General features: G+C 41.9%; 1 protein-coding gene across 1 annotated transcript; it reads right to left on the bottom strand.

The window, feature by feature from the left end:
* Positions 1-1,310: 1,310 nt before the first annotated feature.
* pum2 (pumilio RNA-binding family member 2) lies at positions 1,311-17,791 on the bottom strand. Its single transcript, XM_061091009.1, is given in 24 exon segments — positions 1,311-3,838; positions 4,966-5,158; positions 6,565-6,686; positions 7,540-7,611; positions 7,892-8,017; positions 8,220-8,357; positions 8,511-8,645; positions 8,763-8,892; positions 8,982-9,249; positions 9,425-9,649; positions 9,742-10,062; positions 10,065-10,094; positions 10,235-10,375; positions 10,649-10,769; positions 11,553-11,692; positions 11,831-11,929; positions 12,059-12,152; positions 12,245-12,542; positions 12,722-12,894; positions 12,976-13,163; positions 13,283-13,388; positions 14,091-14,159; positions 15,775-16,138; positions 17,712-17,791. Coding segments are annotated over 23 exon segments (3,672 nt in total). The 5' UTR covers positions 16,126-16,138; positions 17,712-17,791; the 3' UTR covers positions 1,311-3,706.
* Between the last annotated feature and the right edge of the window lie 2,589 nt (positions 17,792-20,380).

Raw genomic sequence — 20,380 nt, 5'->3', positions numbered from 1 at the left:
AAATACTGAATGCACTCAAGTGATTCCAGTCAAGTTAATGAATGAATAATGAATATGTTTAAATCTCATTAGCATGCAGTTTGTCATTAATGTTTGAAGGGGATTCCTGCGGTGACTTAGACATTCACACTTTAACGCCAAACTCCAAGTTTATAAAAAACATTCTCGTGTTGACGCGTTAAAACCAGGAAGTGATCGCGGTGTTGTCTCCCGTCTCCGTGACAAACACCCGATTCAAAACCCGGAATAAATCGACTCACCGACGTCCTGAGATGAAGCGCTGAGAGCAGAGTGAAGAGCAGAGCTGCGGTGAGGGGTCTGCTCATGGTTCAGGTGAGGGACAGTCACAGGGGAGATGGTTCTCTCTCACACACAAACATCCACATACAGACGTCTTCAACCCTCAGTCTCTACTGCATACTACTGATGACACACATGCACATACACACACCCCGCCCATTGACTCACCGTCACACCTTCAAATGTTCTCTATCCAGACCTCTTTGCTCACAAGTGCCTTGAGCTATTATACAGTCATATCCTATTATTATTTTTGTTTATTTTAAGTTCATTATGCTGCTCTAGGGCTGCAGCTTTCCATTATTTTAGTAATCAAGTATTCCATCGATTAATCTGATAAGAAATACTTTGGAGTGCGTGAGTGACTTTGTGTTTATATTGTAATAACATTTGCCTTTGAGCTTTAAGTTGTGATTCAACACCATTTTCCAGACTTGTCTTCAAGCGGCTGGAAGCATCCGTGTTGTCAAGGTGCAGGTTGAAGTGAATTTCTACCACAATCATCTGAAACCCTTTACTCTCACCCAGCTGATGAACAGTGAACCAATCATGTGCCTGTCAAAACCAAGCAGCAGCACCAGTGATGACCCGGTTGTCTCCCTTTAAAAAGGGAGTGAACACTGAAGTACTAGTTTGCATTTTGTATCAATAAAAAAATGTTTTTCCTCTACTGTAAAATATTTCTTAACCACTTACAAAATAGCACATTGGGTACACTTCAGTGTTTGGGAGTAAAACATGAAGTTATATGCTGCACAATATCCTATAAGGAAATATATATACATGATCATTTACCAGTATTACGATTGCGAAATTAGTGGAACACAGTATTAAGTATTTATCAGGTTGATAGATTAGTTAACTTTAACTATTCCACCATAAATATACCATGACACAATTTGTCCTCTATTCTGCACATTCTGGATTATTTAATTCCAAAAATTTACATTTGTAAGATTTGAATCAAAATGTGAAACCAAAACAAAAAGGACAAACCACAACAATGCGAGTCAAATGTTAGAAGAACAGTTTAATCATACATAGTCACAATTCTGCTTCCAAAAATGAGTTTGTTTTCTTCATCTAACATCTGGAAATGTACATAAGGCCACCTGAAAATGTACATGACTTTGACAGTGTGACAAAACTCATATGTTCATATTTATATAATTGACAATATTTTACACTGCTTTTGCTTACAAGGTAGTAGCTGTTCCAAAATACAGCACTCTTCTGTACAAAAATAATTCTTGTCATATCCTGTGAAGTTTCCATGGTAGCAGAGAGGACTTAATGCAGCCTCAGTTTTAGTACAGAGTGTTTTTTTCTTAATTCTCCTATTTAAACTGTCACACATCAGAAAGACTATCAACAGTGGATGTTACAGCTCTGGTACAAATAGAGGCTGGCCTTTCCCATAACAGATTAAAAACAAAAAACCATGCCAGATTGTGAAGCCATAAAGTTGTTTTTTTTTACCTTTTTTAAAAATTACACTTGATCAAATAAAACTGTATACATATTATATTCAGGGGGGAAGGAGTGATGAATATACACACATCAAAATGCACATTTTTTGCCTTTTTTCCCCCCAAAAAGTGTAAAAGACATCCCATTTACAGCATAAACGTTTACAAATGTACAACTGTACAGACGAAATAAAAGCATCACTACAAATTTAGAGCAAGGCCTGTCAACACCACAACTAGACACGGTTTTTTTTTTTCAGTTAAACTAATAATCTTACACTTATTAACTGCACATATACTACATGTATTCTACAATTATTCATATGAAGCAAAGAAGCCATCACTACGAGCATTACAGGTGAGTCGTATAGCTTTCGATGGCCCCACCGGCCTCCACCAATGCACTTGCATCCCCAACCAAATGAAACAAATTAAAAAACAAAAAGGACCATTTAAAAAAAAAAAAAAAAAAATCTTTCAACATCCCTTTCTGACACTTGTCCCACTAGTTCTAATTCATTTCACTTCACGACATTATTTATGCTCACTACTCCGTCCTTCAGGCGGTGGGGGTCCCATCGTCGGTGCAAAGCCCCCTGCCCAAAAGCAACAATTTACTCGTACATAAAGATGCTATACATTGTTAAACTACTACTACGCAAGAGATGATTATTCAGTTCATAAAGATACTGTTTTCTAGGGCAGTGTTCATCTCAAAAACTACAAGACAGATAAGATGTTACACAAAACATGATAAAGAAAAAAAAAAATCATTCCAAGGATTAAAACCTGTCACAGCATGCCAACGCATACCCCGCTCCCACCCCACTATTCCCACGGAACAAAAAAAAAAAAAAAGAGAGAAAGAAGCTCCCCACTACGGTTGTTCTCATGTTTAAGATTATACCAGGTTACACACCCGCTGTACAACCAAACCTCATGCTCTGCTTCTGGAGGGTAATGGTCGCTTTTATCTTGCATAAACCCCCCGAGTGATCACCTGGATGAGGGAAAAGTAAGGAGGCTCAAGTGGGGGCTCATTGGATGCAGCAGCTCTGATTTGTCAGGCTGTAATATTTATTTAGTACCAAAAAACATCAGGCGGACGACGAGCTGCTGGGGTAGACCCACACCTCCCCCCCCCCACACTTAGCCTGAAAACAGAGGCAAGAAAAAGACACTACCCTAGACTAAAGCACCAATCCCCAAAGCCAAGCTCGCAACCTGGTCTCGTAGACCCTTAATGACCGTGGCACGTGACATAGTACTTACCTTCAGATGGAGTGACCGTCCACCCATACTATGTAGTGCTATTTAAACTAATCCATCAGCTGCTTTGGCATGGGAAAACACTTTTAACTGTGCATGGGATAATATACAAATAGTAAATTTCCAAGATTTAATCAGAACAGTTGACGCAAGTCATGTTACAAAAACAAAGGGAATTGTTGTTTTAAAAGGATCTCTCAGTTTAGCATTATAAAGTCACTTGCTGGTGTTAATTGTAAGAATTGTAAATTTCAGCAAATGTGTAATAAGATTATTTTTTTTTTCTACAGAGAATTTACAAGGTAAAAAACTAAATGTACAAGTTAATATGAAAATCATTCAAATACATCAATTACATCATTAACAATGGGCTTGTGCTTTACCCAGGAGAGAGAAGAAAAAAAAAAAAAAAGGAAAGCGGCCTGCTTACTTTGTTTACCCTTGGGGCCACGCTGGGGACCTGCACCAGGGGTGGCAGAGCGGCAGGGGTCAGTTGTCACAGCGTTCTAAGGTGATGTTGACATGTCTTTTTATGGTTTTTGGTAATTCCCCCCTAAAAAATGGGATGTCAGAGGGTTTCGAAGGCCCTATGGCTAAGGAGCATCTCTCACAGAACAGGGGGTTTGGGGCTCGTCCTCTTCTTCAGGGGGCCCAGGGTGTGGACGTGACTACATGAGGCCATTCGCAGGGCCGCCGATAGGACCCAGTTCAGATCCACTCTTCATGTAGTACTTTTCCAGCTTGGCCAGGATGTGCTTACCGTAGGTGTACTTGCGCAAAGTAGCGATGTGGGGCCGGATCTGAAAAGGGAGAGGGGGAACAGGTCAGCGTTCAAAATCAATCTTGATTGATCAGGTAGACCAGAGGTTCTCAAACTGTTTCTGTCATGCCCCACTTTGGAGCTAGAATATTTTTCATGCCCCACCCACTCCCCTTCCAACAAAATTTACTATTTAACATGTGTATTTACATAAAATACACACGAACATTAAATTCACATCACTTTCAGGAATTTCTGATGTGCAAATAACTTTGCCTTAATTCAGCTTAATTGAAGTACTTTTGATGACATTTATCAGTACCTTCCTCCATCAGTCTGAACTTTTTCAAAAGTAGAGAAAAAATTAATGAAACTATAAATTACTTTGTTACAACGATGATAAAGCTCAACCAAAAAAAACACATGCATGTGACGGGGGTGTAATGTTTCTCATACTGTCAGATGCCAGAGTTTTCAGACCTAAAATAAACAGTGGTCTCTCCTCATGCCTTCCTTCATTCACTGTGAACCCAAGAGCAAGACAGGCTTCATCGTACTTTCTTTTTAACTTGGTTTTTGAACACTGGGTCTTGTTTGTCACTAACCGGCTGCTTGACGTGAACGAGCTCTGATCTCACTGTGTGTCTCTCTGAGCGAATGAGTGGGGGCAGATCAAATAATTCTTGCTGGGAAACATTTCCGGAGCCGTTTCATCGTGTTCTGACTCCCTGTGCAGTGTCTTGAGGTCAGATGGGTCTTCACATACTCTGATGCTTTATTCAAACCGTCTGTCTGGATTCTAATTCATGCGTCAGTGAAACCTGAAGCAGTTTAACTCACGTCTGAAAGCTTCAGAGTGATCAATATTTTCCAATGCCGTTAAAAGGTCCTACACGCTCAGAGAAAACTCTCGGGTACACCTTTATTTGCCCCATGGAAAACTTTAATTAAATTGGCTTCTCTCGGGTATGGAGGAATTTAAAATGTTGCGTTATTGATTGACATCACCCGAATAGCTTTGTTGCACCTGTTACAATAAGAACAGGTCAACATTTGAGTGTTTAAGTTGACGCTTAAACCTTATTTTATTACTCCACCCCCAGAAAACAGACACTTCAACAGTTTCCTCATTCAAAATGTTCCTTTAGTCCAAAGCAGTTGACCCACCTTGTGCATGATGATTTTGCGCTGAGCGGGTTCTGCCATGTCAATCATTCTTTGGACAACATAGTTGGCATACTGGTCCTTCATCATTGTGTACAGGGCGCTGTGAGGCCCGTCTTTCTGGCAGCACACTTCATCGATCAGCAGAGCTCTTTCGGCACGCGAAGAGTGGATCACACACTTCTCAACGACATTACTGAGGAATGACAGAGAGAGAAACTTTGATTCAAATACACACCAATTAATTACAGAGCTGATGGAGACGTGGTGATGAACAGTTAGAGAAAATCCTGTTAGAATGCTTTGTATTTGTGGGATCATGTTGATAAAATGTTTAAAAGGCTTATAACAGACTAGAAAAGTTTCCAGGGGGAACATTTTTAAATCCCTTGCTAAACTAATGTTTTGTGGTTGTTAACTTTCCATTCAATTCAATCTGTAGGGTAGATATCTTTTCTTAGGGTGGGTCAGGGCCAGAGGCAAGGTAGCGTGACAAACCACAGGAGGTGCAAACAAACAAAAAAGAAGCGCCCTGTGATCCAAATGAATCAGATCGAGGAACGTGTCCAAATCTATTTAAAATACTCACTGTTCAACTAGTTTCAAAAAGTTATTCATCATTTGTAATGTTTGAAGCTGAGGTGAAAGAGCATGTTTTAGAAACTTTAGTATAGTTACTTAATCAGTTGACATTTTGTCAGTCCATTGTCTTATTTTGAAGTGGGAAAACATTTTTATTCAGCGACTAAATACTATTTTCAAAAGGTCACAAAGTACCAGTTTCTCTCTAAGAGGCTGTGGCACATCATGACACACAAGATTATCCTGACTCTCACACCAAGTCAGTTTCAGGTTCCTTTAGGTGGTTCCTGCAGTGAGCGTGTGGTCAACTAAATGGCATGATTCTGATCTGTAGCTGCTTGGTTAATATTCATCATCGAGGTTTCCGGCCTCTGTATAGGTTAACACAGCTTTCAAGTGCAGTGACTATGTTGAGAAACAAAAGCAATGTTTCCCACAAAATGTATTCAATCTAGGGTGGTTACGGGGGTGCACGCGCATGAAGGTCACTCTCCCATGTAGCAGATACTGAGTGACAGACAAGAGTGAAAGACAAGTTCTAGTGAGAGGAAGAGAACTGCATTGTACACCACAACTGCAGCTGAAACTTTGAGGTCTGACTGCGAGTGGCAAACACTGCATACATCTAAAGTTAGGGATATCTTGTTGTTGACGGTGATGGAAAAAAAAAAAGTATGCTTCATTATGAAACTGTGGTGGGACAAATTAGAACATGTGAAACGCTGAAAGCTGACTACAGTTCATTTCACAACAAACCTGACTGAATGTTTGTTTACCAATTTTGAGGAGTGAATTTTAAAAATCTAGAATGACTTTAGTAACAGGACAGTGTTAGATGTCCAAACCTGGAACAACATTAAGTATGTTACATAATACTCTGGTAATTGCATATACTTGTGGGGACAATGCATTGAATAAAATTATGTATTTGTCAGAGAGCAATGAGATCACCCACAGGGAGTAAAAATGGATCTCTCCCAGAGCGTTAAAAGACACTTGGCAACAACAACAAAAACTAACCTTGCAAATTTGTGTTGGCTCAGGACAAGAACCTTTCCTCGAACCTCTGCCACTATCTTGCTCTTATCTTCCGGTCGGCCGTGCTCCAACACGTGCTGAATGACGTAGTTACCGTACTGATCCTGTAGGAGGCAGTGGAGGTGTGAGCTCAGGGTTAACAGCCATTTTAACACTTGAAAGTCACCATCTCTGGCGACACCCTTTAATCTAATCGATACTCATGCACTAGTTTTCACCATTGGTGTTGATTGGTGTGAGAGAAATCATGCAGAACTACAATATAGGTCGACGACTGAGTGACACCCCCATTTGTAGTCTTTAGATACCCTTACGTCATCACTGCGGAAGGTCAGACAAAACAGATGCTGGTTTGGAGCGTTGCTGACCAGGCAACACAGCCAATAGCATCTTTGCCCCTTCAGAAACAGGTGATAGACAGTTATGGGTGTAATTTTAGTGCGACAAGATGGAGGCAAAGACTCACCTGACCAAGCAACAAATAACACCACTCTCCAATGGATACTTGTTAAGAGAGTAATTTGTTGGGCAGGTATATGTGACCTTTAATTGGAAAGCATTAGCCTTCAAACCCATTTCCTGTCAATCTGTTTTAAAGAGAACTTTTTTTTCATTTAACTTGAGCCCTTCAACGGAATGAGTCAAATTACAAGTGTAATTGAACACTTTAGTGTGATCCTCTACTTTTAAGTGAAATTTGGGAGATAAACAGTAAAACAAATTGATCAGGAAATGCTGTAGGCAAAAAGAAGCATGTGCCTTGTGAATTCTCTGTGGCATTAAGCAAGAGAAGGGGAAAGGCAAGAAAAAGATAGCTCAGTGGGTTAGGAGAAGGCCTTTGAAAAGACGAGAGTTTGAGAAATATCTACAAGTGTTAAAAAAAGACGGGATTAAAAAAGGGGGGGAAGAGGAAGGGAGCACAGGGACATCCGCGAGAGAGAGGCAAATTGCTCTGACCTTGAACAGTGCATCGCGGGACACTGTATAATATGTTTTGGGTGTCATCTCCAATGATACGCCTTGATATTTCTAGATGGAATAAGTGAGGGGGGCAGGGTGGATGTTTAAATAAATCACATGTCAGATGTAATGACAGCTAACAGTACAATAACATTCATCCTTACATTTTACACTTAGCAGACCAATAACAACACAGGAACAATGACATGGCTAAAAAAAAAATTATATGTGAAATGTTCAAACACGAAGGAGACATGCAAAAATACACATGACCAGCACATACATCTCAACAATGATCAGTCACGTCTAGCAAACATAACACGAGGGAGACTGGGACAGATGTGCTCACCTGGCCCAGCTGTTCAGAGTGCTGATGCAGCTCTTCCAGGATGGGGAGAGTCTGCTCCTGGGTGCAGTGCTCCAAAATCCTTTGGATCACTCTGCAGCCGTAAGGGTGTGTGGACAACACAAACACCTGTAAGAGGAGGTCACAGATATTATTTTTATGCCATAAGGGGAAGTTTTACAATCTTCACAATTCAAATTTAGAAGACTGAAATTATCCTCTACAAAGAATTGTTGAGGAAGCTCGATTGGCAGTTGAATATAATTGTTCTACTTGAGGATATTACACAGACAATGACAGACAGCTGAGCCTCTTCTCTTCACAAACTCACCTGGCCCTGGAAGGCGTCGATAATAAACTGGAGGGCCTGAGGTTGCACACACTCAATGCACTTCTGTACCACATGGTTTCCGTTCTGGTCCTTCACACACTTCAACACGTGGCCATCCAGCTCACGGACAATGTCGCTCTAAAGTGAGGAAATTAGGGAACAAAGACAACATTTTAACAAATGTCACTGTAAAAAAACAAAACAATCAAAGGTTAAAAAAAAGGAACAGTTAAGAAAAGACGAAGTAAGATTAGCAAAAACTATGCTCAAAAGAATTGAAATCTCACTTACAATTACCTGCTGCTCTGAGGAAATGGACTCCAGGGCTTTCTGGATAACTCTACAACCATACATCTGCAAAGCCAGGGGAAGTACGTGGCCACGAATACGTGTTGCCAAAGCCAGCTTCTGGTCGGCACTTCCAAACTGCATGAAATACAGATACAGGAAACTGTTCACATGCTACAGAACACAGAATCACGGTTCTTGTTACTTTTGTGTTGAGAATGAATTTAAACCAGGACGAACTTTAACAGTCCAAACCTCAAAAAACTTTTGAATGACATAGTTCCCAAAGACATCGGTCATCAGCTGGTATGCTGCCTGCAGAATCTCTCCAAACACCATCTGCCTCTCAGCAGGAGTAGCCCTCTCTAGCTTCTGTTGGATAAATCTGGATTCAAGAATTTAAATATAAAATTAGTCAGATATTGGCGAAGCAACTTAGTTAGTTCCTCTTGAATAGAGCAGAATTTGACCGACCTGGATCCATGTTGGTCTTGAGAGAACTCCACCATGTGTCCTGGAAGGTCACGGAGCTGGAGGTTGGGGAAGCGGTTGTTTCTGAAGTCTTCCAGTAGGCGGCTGCGTCCGGACGGCATGACATCAGAACGACTGTAACGGGGCCGAGACGGAGGGAACAGCTGGCTGCTGGAATTGAACAGACTGGATGTACTACCAGCGCTCCGGTACTTTGCCTCAGCTCCAGGTGCTGCAGAGATGTAACGCCCGCTGCCATTTGTCAGGCCACCTAGGATGGCAAAATGACTACAATTATGACCACAATAATGAAACGTAGGTAGTTAAAGGTTACAGCTTTGTGGAACAAAATCTTAAATGACCATAAAATGTTACACTGAAGTGAAATGTCTTTTTTTTTAAATCGACAATATTCAAGTACTACCAATGATCATGAATAAGCTTACCGAGGTGAAGGCTTGAAGAGGATCCATGAGAGGAGGGCAAAGAAGGTGGAGGAGTGAGTGGGGAGTGACCTGGTGTAAGGCCAATGGGGCTTGGTGAGGAGTAACCAAGGCTGTTGTAAAACGGCTGACCAATGGGAGTTAAACTGCTGCCACCGCGTTTGTACAGGTCAGAGCTTGCCAACAGAGAGTCCCTGCGGGTTACACTGCCACTGGTAGGGCTGGACACTGTAAGGAAAAGAAACATGTGCAAGTGTAAGAATAAAAAGATGAAGAATTAAATATTTCTTATCAAATTAACGTGTGGCAAAGTCACTGACCAGATGAGCCGAAGGCTCCAAGAGCTGAGCCTAGGCCAACGCCAAGAGAGCCGCCGGTGTTGCTGAAGCCCAGGGAGGAGGTCGGTGGTGGACCAGCGGAGGTGTGTGAGAAAAGGGAGCTGCTTTGAGAAGTGTTGGGGACTGATCCAGAGCCGTAGAATGAGCTGGAGGGCAGGCCGCTGCTGGGCGGGGGAGCCTGCTGCTGCTGCTGTTGTTGTTGTTGTTGTTGCTGCTGCTGCTGTTGTTGTTGTTGCTGCTGCTGTTGTGTTGTTGTTGTTTGAGACATGGAGCGATAAAGCCCGTTACCTGGAGGACAGACATGTTTCCAGAACCAGATGCAGACACCGCCGCTGCTGACAGGAGGAGAGAGGTCAGTTTTGGGGGTTTACGGAGAGACATGGTCAGAATGGTTGAGACTGGTAATAATTAAGTATGATGGAGGAGATGCTGTGTGGCGTTTAAAAATGATCATGATAGATGGATTAGTGCGCACCAGCCTGAGCAGCAGCAGGGTTGATGAGTAGAGGGGTCTGGACAAGACGCATTGGTCCACCCAGACCAGCGCGGGCACCGGGGCCCATCACCAGATTTCCACTCTGGTCATAGTAAGCAGCAGGAGCTAGCACCTGATAACCTGATGAGGAAATTAACAAAAGTTAACCAATTAAACATTACTGGTTATTGAGGAATTGGAGAGAGAACACTATCTTTAATGTGTGATAATTATGGTTGAACAATGATGAACTCAAATAAATATACAAGCTAACAAGAATATATATTTAAAGAGAGTTTCTCAATGTAGAATAATTGTTTCAAGAGTTTCAACACCCAAGTGTTAATTGTGAAGATAACTGTGTTCGGTAGATAGCGTCTTGTGGTAAGTGCTAGTGTGCAGTGGTCTACTAACCAGACATTCCTGCGTATGCCAGCGCAGGGTTTGCGGCAGCTGCTGCCGCTAGAGACTCTTGCTGACTTTGCTGGCCTTGCCCGGGCGTAAGAGGTCGCTGGTTGTTTCCTGTGCGCATAACCTGGGGGAGAAGGCAATTATGTTGTTCAAACTACAGGCGGTTGAAGCTCTTCATTAAAAGCTGTCAGGAGCATTGTCCGAATAAACCCCCCCGACAACTCGTGAGGTGCCTAGAGATTCCCAACCCTACTCTGATGATAAAGCTACTCACAGCTGGTTTTAGTTTTAACAGCATGTCTAAAAAAAATTTCTCACCTTTGGTTGTGACATCCAGAATGGCAAAGACAGCAATTCATATCAAATGCAGAGTCCTGCAGGGACTTTTTCATTATCTTGTGCTATATCAGTAACCAGCTCTGCTATGGTTCTTCGAGACAAGCTGACACCTAGGAACATTTTTATCCGCTGCAGCAAAAAGGCAACTCCTTTACGAATTCTCCATCTGAATGAAGTTTCAGCCTTTTAGCTATTGGCTCACTCAACCCAAGCCTTGCCTGCATAACATTGTCTCGGTCAGAGCGCGGTCTTGTTGGTGACACAACTCTGCCAAAGAACATCAACTTTATCCAAATGCACATGTCCTTGAAACTCATCAAGTTTGGCTGCATGCATCCAGCTGTGGACGCTCAAAAGTATGTCCCTACAAACTTTGAAACAATTCCATGAGTGTTTCAATTATCCAGATTGTGACCTGACCGGCCAGCAGACAGAGGGAACCACCCTTTCGGACATACTGTTCTTCTAGTTTAAGTTATTCTTTTATCCCATAGAAATGTAATCAGCATTATTAGAATTTTTTGCATTTCTGAATTATAAAAATATATATTATATATACAATTCCTACCTGTTGTTGGCCTGGCCCCTGATTGGAAGCTTGCTGATTAGCTGAATGATTTGCATTGGATGCAGCCTGTTGCTGGAAAAGATTAGCAGGGTACACACCCCATGGAACACCGTAGTACTGTGGTGGAACCACTGTGGGCCCTGAGGAAAACATTCTGATGTTACATATACATCTTATACAGCTTATGACAACAGAAGAAGCATCAAAAACACACCTGCATCACCATGAAAGATTAAACTGAGAAGATCACATGATCAGAAAATGTGCTGTGTGATCACCTGCAAGTGAGGCTGCGGCCGCCAGCCCGGCTGCAGTGTAGGGATCGGTTCCAGGAGGACCAGCATTAATGATGTAAGGATATGCAGGAGCAAGGCCAGCTGGGTAATATGAAAACAGCAATGTGATTAATATTTCTTAAATCTAGACATCCTGAGACTTAAAGTATTCCAACTGTATTACATGACATCCTGTAATTAACACTGAACGAGACAAACAGCATGACTTACCAAGATGCTGCTGCTGGGCTGCAGCCAGGGCATATTGTTGTTGCTGAGCTGCAGTGAGTTGTTGAACAGTCAGCTGATTAGTTCTCTGGAACAACTAAGGAAAAAAAAGAGCACAAAAAGGCATTAAAGTCTGTTGAGCAAACTTACAGTCAGAGCTCTAAATAGATGTTTTGTGTTTCAACAGACCTGCTGCTGAGCGTAGTCAAACAATCCTACTGGAGTCCCGGAGGAGTCCACCTGAATCTGGTTCCCAGCGTAGTCAAACTGAAGGGATTCCACATTGGCTTGCTGCTGCTGCTCCATACCTCCCATGTTCTGTTGCTCCTGGTTCTGGAATTCCTCAGCAGGAGGCTTGTTTTGAACGGGGTTCTGTTGTTGGAGAGCATGGGGGTGGTGCTGAACCATCATCTCTAAACCGGTCTGAATTGGGCCCATCCTCTCCACAGCCTCCGTGGGGGAAGCTTGGCGGCTTCCAGGTGTTGGACTGGGAAAGCAAATACATTAAACATCAGCATATTTGCTAAATGAGTATTAAAGTTTGTCCCAGACGACATGTCGAATAGGGTTGATGCATCTGAACAAAACCATTTCTGGTCAGGCCTTTCAGTTTTGAAAAAAAAATTAAAAATACAGACATGTGTTACGGTAGAAGGGGAAACCTACTTGAACTCTTTGCAGTCTCTGTCCATGCCGTTTAATAGGCCTCTTCCATTGGCTTTCGCCGGATCAATCTCCTCTCCCACCTTCATCTCTGGGCTCTTGTCCTCTTCAAATGGGGAGATTTTCTCTTGAGCATCACTCTTCTCTCTCCCATCTTGGTCAGTGTCTGCTCCACCCTGTATTCACACATTTATAAGATAAGACTATATGCCACACTAGAGATTAAGGTTAGAAATAAGTAAGAGAATTTGACTTACATAGCCCCCGTTCCTGTAGCGACCATCCATCTTGTCACCAGGAGAGGAGCTCAGGACGTACTCCACCATGCTCACACCCAGGCCTCCACCTTCTGAGCGAGGTGAAAGCACAGAATTGGCATCGCCATTGCCATGGAAACTCTGGCCTGGTCGCCGCTGCACCATGATTGGCTGGGACACTGAATGATCTGAATGAAAAGAAGTGATTAAATACCTAACAGTTGAGTATGGAAAAATAAAGGTAAAAGTTGATAAAATCCCAGTCAGACAAAAACAACCATGCAAATCAAGGTGAATAGCCACTCACGAGATGATCCCCAGGCAGTGTCCCTCCACTCCTCCCCAAGGAGCATCCCTTTCCTTCCATCTTTGGCCATCTCATCAGAATCCCAAAGCTTTTTTGTAGGCAAGAGCTGAAAATAAAAGTGTACACATTTTCTAAACATCTGTAGGATATGTGGAGCTATTACTATTACAGAATTTGTTGTTTGGTCGTTATTTTTAACTGTAGTCTTGGTTAGTTCACTCCACCAATTTCTGTCTTTGAATATGGAGACTTATGGCTGTAGACTTGATGGTGACTGTGGAGAAATTCCAGTTTGCTATTCTTTAGGCCAATTCTGCACTTGGGGTACACATGTAGTGAATGCTGCCAAACACTGTGGAAACACAGGTGCTTCTACACTCGCTCAAAGCCACCCTCAGACAGCTACAAGGTGAATTCAAAGTCTTAATCATTAACGGGTCCTTCAATTCACATTAGTTCTCGAAGCTAAATGTAAAACTGCTGAGGTGTAGATACATACACCTCTGGTTTATAATTCACTTCCACTGAAATGTGAAATACTGCTTTATGCTTCACTATCATAATTTCTTAGCACAGGACACAGTCAAAGTGTAAGTTGATTTGTGTCTGAGCAGCTGTCACCTTTGTCAGACCCTCTCCATTAGTCACAATAACAGCAGCTTACTCTATTCTCTACAAAGCAGCAAACTAAATATGTTCTAGAGCCAGACTTCAAGCCAAGACCGGATGTTTTTCACAAAAACAATTTTGGTTTATTGCTGCACCATAATAGAGAAAAAGATTAATGTTCAGGCCAAAACCTCCTTACCTCTCCCATGCCCCTTGACTCCAAAGCAAGTGCTTGAAAGTCATAGTTCATTTCATCCAAAGGACGGGTCTACAAAAAGAGAAGAAACTGTTTTTTAAAAATGTACAATGTTACAGAGCAATTTTGATTAAATACCATCTAAATAGAAATCATTACATCATTAAAAAGAAAATTAAAAGCTCCAGATGAAAGACCATGAACAAGAGGCAGTACAAAGACGTCAATTCATTCTTCACATTGCAGCGAAGAACAACCAAATGTGTTTCACATTTTTTTTTAGTGAAGTAATAAAGGCCAAAACATTTCAAGGGGCCCTGAACCCAATTCAATATAAAGCCCCCCGACAAAGAAAAAAACCCACAATATTTGAGTATTGAACTTTTACTGTATTTAAAGGCTACTGACAGAATTCAGTCAATATTAGTACATAATTAATGTTAAATCCAACAGTAACGAGACAGTAGCAAGAAAACACACATACTCAAAGTGAGCGTTAGGTCCTGAAACAACCCTACACTTCTGTGAGTGGTAAAATTATTGGCATACAACAACACTGGGAAAACAAGGCTTGTTTTCCAAAATTGTTGTCGGGTTGCAAATCTGCAGAGTGTTGGTTATTGTGGTCACTACTAGTCAGCTGACTGGGTTACTGTGGCCAGTCGATAAATATTTTCTCTGACTGTTAACATTTCTCATATATTTCGTCTGTCTGAACTCATCTGTGACAGTAGAAAAAATTATAAATCCTAACCATAACTTGTTCTACTCATTAATGTATTTGCTCTGTGGCTGCAAGACATGTTACACCAGCAGGTTAAACTGGACTAACCATTTATCAACTGATCAACTTTAAAAGACTCACTGAAGCCGACTTAAACACGCTCATTACAATTACAACATGAAAGCTATAAAATAAAAATAAATACTCTACTAAAAGACGGTAGATACTCAAGTACTTACTCAATTCACAAAGAATCAGTTGTAATGAATGAACATGTGATTGTTTGGCCCCGAATTAAAGAGGGCAACATAGAGTTTTAGAAAAAAAGATTTTTCTTTTAATAGGTTCTATTCTGATTCTCTACTATGGTTGAGAATTGTGTTGCCACAGGTACCAGTAAGAAGATCCTGTCTTATTCAGGAGGGAAACTTCAACTAAAGAATTCAACCAACATTTAGGCCAGTTTTAGCACTACTGATCTCACCCGTGCTTTGTAGTAGAAGTGACCACGGCACTGGTCTCACATGTTTAGCACACTGTTAATGACAAGGCTTGTTTTTTGTTTCTTTTTTAAATCCAGTGCTATCTCAACACAGCTTGTGACAAACAGGTTAGCTGCCCTGTGTGTCACTGCATTAAGCTCTACAGGCAAAAGCCAATGACATTTTTAATGTGCTCCAACTTGAAAATAATAAACTGCGAATGTTTGAAGGGCAATAAATGGTAATTAATTAATGTCTGGCACCTGGTTTAAATCACAATACAATAACGGTGCATGTGGGAAATTTGACCTGTAAACAATGTTTAGAGGCCGTAATTGTTTTGGCTCTACCTACATTGTGCATCCGAGACCGAAAGACCCCACAGAGATAAGTTATAAGTTGCATCAAATTATACAAAAAGTAATTTATATTGAAGCCTGAACAAAATGATGAGAAGTCTTCCTAACAAAAGGCTTTTTACCTGGTCAATATGATTGGCATCTCCAGTGGGCCATCGATGTTTACTGGGAGGGCAACCTCCGAGCTGCTCTCCGGGCTGCCTCTGAAAGAAGTATCCAACTGTGGCGTCATCCTGAGATCGTCCACTCAGCAGAGGCTGCGGGGTCCCCGGGGTGGGGTTGGGTACTCGGTCCATGCCTTGTAAATGAGGAACTCCGGGAGCCTGTCCAGCTCCTACAACTGAGGTTAGCGGTCCTCCAACGTGAACTCTCACACCTGCAGTCTCAGGAGCACCATTTGCATGCAGCATCCCACCTCTTGTCTCCTGCCAGGCCACGTCATTCATACCTAGGATGCTGCATGGAATGCTCATTCCACGGGAAAGCCTAAACAAAAAACGGGACACTTGGGTTAATAAATTCCAGTTGAAATTCAAACTGACCTTTAATAAGTTTAGAGTACAGCTGGGCAATATAAAAATATCAATAATCACCACAATATAATTTCCATCTAACAAAAGGATCTATATATAAACTTGGATGTTACGTCAACAAGACAATTCATCCCTTTGAAGGGCAATATCAATTAATATGTCCTGCATTCTAATATATCCAGACATAGTGTACCAGGGTGAGCAACTGACGAGTAACAGCTAGAGGATTTCAGTTGGTGTCTGTAATTAATGTAAAACCCAATATAACAAGTCAGTTATTGTACCTGGTTCAAGTTGTGAACTCAGTAGAACATGTGGCCTTCACACCTCACTGTTCTGGGAACAATTGAACAAACAAACTTTTTCAAATGACCCTCGGAAAAGGTTGCAGCCACAGAAAACTTAAAAACAACTAATTTCCTACGTAGGGACACGACTAATTGCTGTTTTACCAATTCCGTGCGATCACGACAGTAGATGATAACTTGAATATCGGTTTTCATCACCGGCCCAGAGACGCAACATTAACCCCGAGTATGAAGTCTCACTTATCGTTTGTTTTGTGGGGGGGGCAAACCAATAACAAAACAAGTGACTGTCAGACGAGGTCTCGATTTAACAAGAAAGGAAGCTAGGTATCGTCGTGAGCCTGGTGTTAGCTAGTGACCATAAAGCTAACGCTACCACCAATGTAACGTTATAATGACACAACGGGGAGAAGCAGGCACTCGTCGGACGTCGTTTAGCCACAATAACAACCTTTACTATCTTTTAAAAATAATTAAAACAGTTGCGACGTTACATTGGATGCTAACCACTGCTCGTTGTTGAAAACCGGGGTGCAAGCATCCAGCTAGCACGCTAGCTAAACTAGCTTAGCTCACCTAGCCAGCAGCACCGCTTCTAATAAGCGAGCTAACTCTGCGGTTTTAATTGGGGGGGTTTCCGCCATGATGGTTTAAAATTGTCAACTGTCAATACTTTGTGCGATTTCTGTCTTTCACTCTTTGGGTCAATTCATTTATTTACACCTAAAGTAATCGGGACATGTTTGAGTGTAAGCGAATGCTGCAAGACGGTGGAGAGCGTTAGCAACATCCTTAGCTAACCAGCTAATGCTAACCGCAACGGGCCTGCTGTTTATTATTGCCACACATCAGAGTTAAATTCGCAAATTCACCCATTTTTCTTACAATAAACTCGTTATCTCGAGTGTCGGACTGCGAACGAGCTCCTCTCTCGACCGGAAACACCCGGGGGGCTTTTTTTGCAACAAAGCCGACCCGGCTAGCTAGCGGGGAGCTAACTGCCCGGTCGGTGTTTGTGTGTGAGCTGAAACATGAAGCAAACACTCGGGAGGCTAAACAACATGGCCCCCCCTTCAAGTCCCAAACAGAGGGGCCTTCACCGCTAAACAAAAGGGGGAAACGCTCCCAGCACCGCACTCGCCTGTGGATCTCACTCGTTCTTTATTCACATTTAACCCGGGTGGTCGCGACGTGGAGGGACACAGAGGAGCTACTCACGCGGTGTCGTGTCGAGGGACGGTCTCTGCTCGTGGCACGCCGTCAAGCCGAGGCTATCTTGTTTTGTTTCCTGCGAGAAGGCGTTGATTTTAGCAGCGACTGCTAGTCAGGCGCTAAGAGTTTGCCTACGCTAGTGCCCCCTCCCTGTAAATAGCGTGAACTGCGCAGACCGTGCGTGGAATGAACCGCCTCTCTAGTAAGGGCAGGCTCGAGTCGTGGCAGCGGTTGCTCGTAGAGGCACTTCCGGTTATAACAGTAACTGCCACTGGTGTGGAAAGGAAGCTGTCTTATAAATGTCACACTATTTACACACAGCTGTCTTTGATGCCACACGGTTTAAAGACACCTGCCCTCAAATGCCACACTTTAACAATACGGCTTCCTTTGATGCCACACTGTTTAAAGACAGTCACATGTGATACCACACTGTTTAAAGACAGTCACATGTGATGACACACTGTTTAAAGACAGTCACATGTGATGACACACTGTTTAAGACAGCTACCTTTGTTTCCACACTGTTCAGAGTCTAAACAGTGTGGAAACAAAGGCAGCTGCCTCTAAACAGTGTGGAAACAAAGGCAGCTGCCTCTAAAGGCAATTGTCTTTGTTTCCACACTGTTTAAAGACAATCACATGTGATGACACACTGTTTAAAGACAGTCACATGTGATGACACACTGTTTAAAGACAGCTATCTTTGATGCCACACTTTCCAGAGACTAAAAACAGTGTGGAAACAAAGGCAGCTGCCTCTAAAGGCAATTGCCATTGTTTCCACACTGTTTAGAGGCAGCTGTCCCAGTTGCCACAAGTGTTTGGGGGCACTTGTCACTGCCGACACAATTTCTGAGAGCAACAGAAGCTGTTTGTGATTTATTCAATGAGATATATACTGATTTATGGAAGTTTATTAGTTAGTTTGTTAGCTCTCGTGGGGGTTGGACAAATCAGATTTGCATATCTGCAGAAAAAGACCAGATATTGACTCAGATATAGATATGCACATTAGGCTACATAAATGTAAATATGGAAATAAAGGAATGCAGTGAAGTGTCTACTTGTCATATTGTTACAGTGCAGTGTAATAATGATGTCCTCAAAGGTTTTTTAACAGCAGAACTTGTAATATAGCCTCCACATATCCAGCAGTAATATAACTTAATTTTTAAATAGAGTTCAAAATATACAATAACTAAGCAATATGAGGACACAATACCAGAGAACATTTATTTTTTCTTTGCTGCTGTTAGTAGTCTGACGTGTGGCACAGGCATATCTTATAAAATATTTATTTGGTAATTCATATAATAAAATACAGTATCTTACAAGCACAGAAAGTAGAAAAGGATCAAACTGATTGAAGGGATGACCCCACCATAGATGTACGCAGAGTCTCAACCAACCATGCCCCGGAACAATAACAACTAAGTAAACGTTCACAAACTAGTTCAAATCTCCCAGAATAAGTCACAAACAGCCCCCACGCCTCAGGATGTGTTACATTAACACATTATATTATATTGCATTACATTGCATATTGCAAATTGACATTTCTCTCCTGTTTTGCATTTTATATCTTTTATCTTTTATATATATTTTGATTTTATATATTTTGTTTTTTCTTTTCTTATGTGTGTTGCATTTATTGTGTTTTTATATTGTTATGTTCATTGTATGCACCAACAACCAGAGCAAATTCCAGGTAGGTGTAAACCTACTTGGCAATAAATACATTCTGATTCTGATACTGATTCTGATAGTTGCTCTCAGACAGTATGGCAACAGAGGCAGATGCCTCCAAACAAAGGTGGGAGCTGCTGCAGCAGGTGGGTACCATCCTAATGCAGCCTGGCAGAAGTGTGATTTCAAGTTGCAGTTCAACGACACCAAATTTAGACAAAGCATTGACAGCATTTAAGCAGAATCGGTACAAATATGACAAAGAAATCAGATATAACCGAGCATCAAAGTGGATAAATACAGATAAATTATTCTTGGGGCTCAGAACAGTAACACGCTGATAAACATATATGAAATGTAAATCTCAGGGAATAAGTCACAAACAGCGGTAGTTGCCCCAAACCAACTGACAGCTGCCTTTAAAAATCTGTGGCTGTTTCTGTTGCCACCGGAAGTGCCTCCACTAGCTGCCGCTGCCACGATTTGCTGTCTCTCCTCCCCCGACGTCCTTTTTTTTGGTAGAATACATGTGAGGCTAACGCACTTTTTTAATAAAATGTACATTCATTCTGCTTGTTAACCTATAATTCAAAAATAATACAAATCAGCACCGGATCACAAATGTTTGATTGCTGCCGCGTGGTTTTTGAATGGATGTGTATTGGACACCGGCCAATTTAATAACAGGGACAATGATGACTTGGAGACAGGAGTGTTAAAAGTCGATGCATCATTTCCGATGAGGGGAAACAAATGATGAAATTGAGTGATATAAATAAATAAAAAAAAGTTTCGTCCAGATAAAGGATTTGGGCTGATCCTGGGTCGGGTGGGCCCTCGTGGTCCGCGACCCTCCTCTACACCAGGAAAAAGCGATGAGACCCAATCACCTCCTCCATTACGCGCAGTGATCTCACCTCCCCATTTCCGATTGGGTTGCTATATTTAGGAAAACCAGCCTGCGCTTTATAAGGAGCAGGCTGCTG

Source organism: Limanda limanda, chromosome 18 (assembly GCF_963576545.1).
Source record: "Limanda limanda chromosome 18, fLimLim1.1, whole genome shotgun sequence".
Lineage (NCBI taxonomy): Eukaryota > Metazoa > Chordata > Actinopteri > Pleuronectiformes > Pleuronectidae > Limanda > Limanda limanda.
This window is presented reverse-complemented; position numbering and strand designations above follow the sequence as displayed.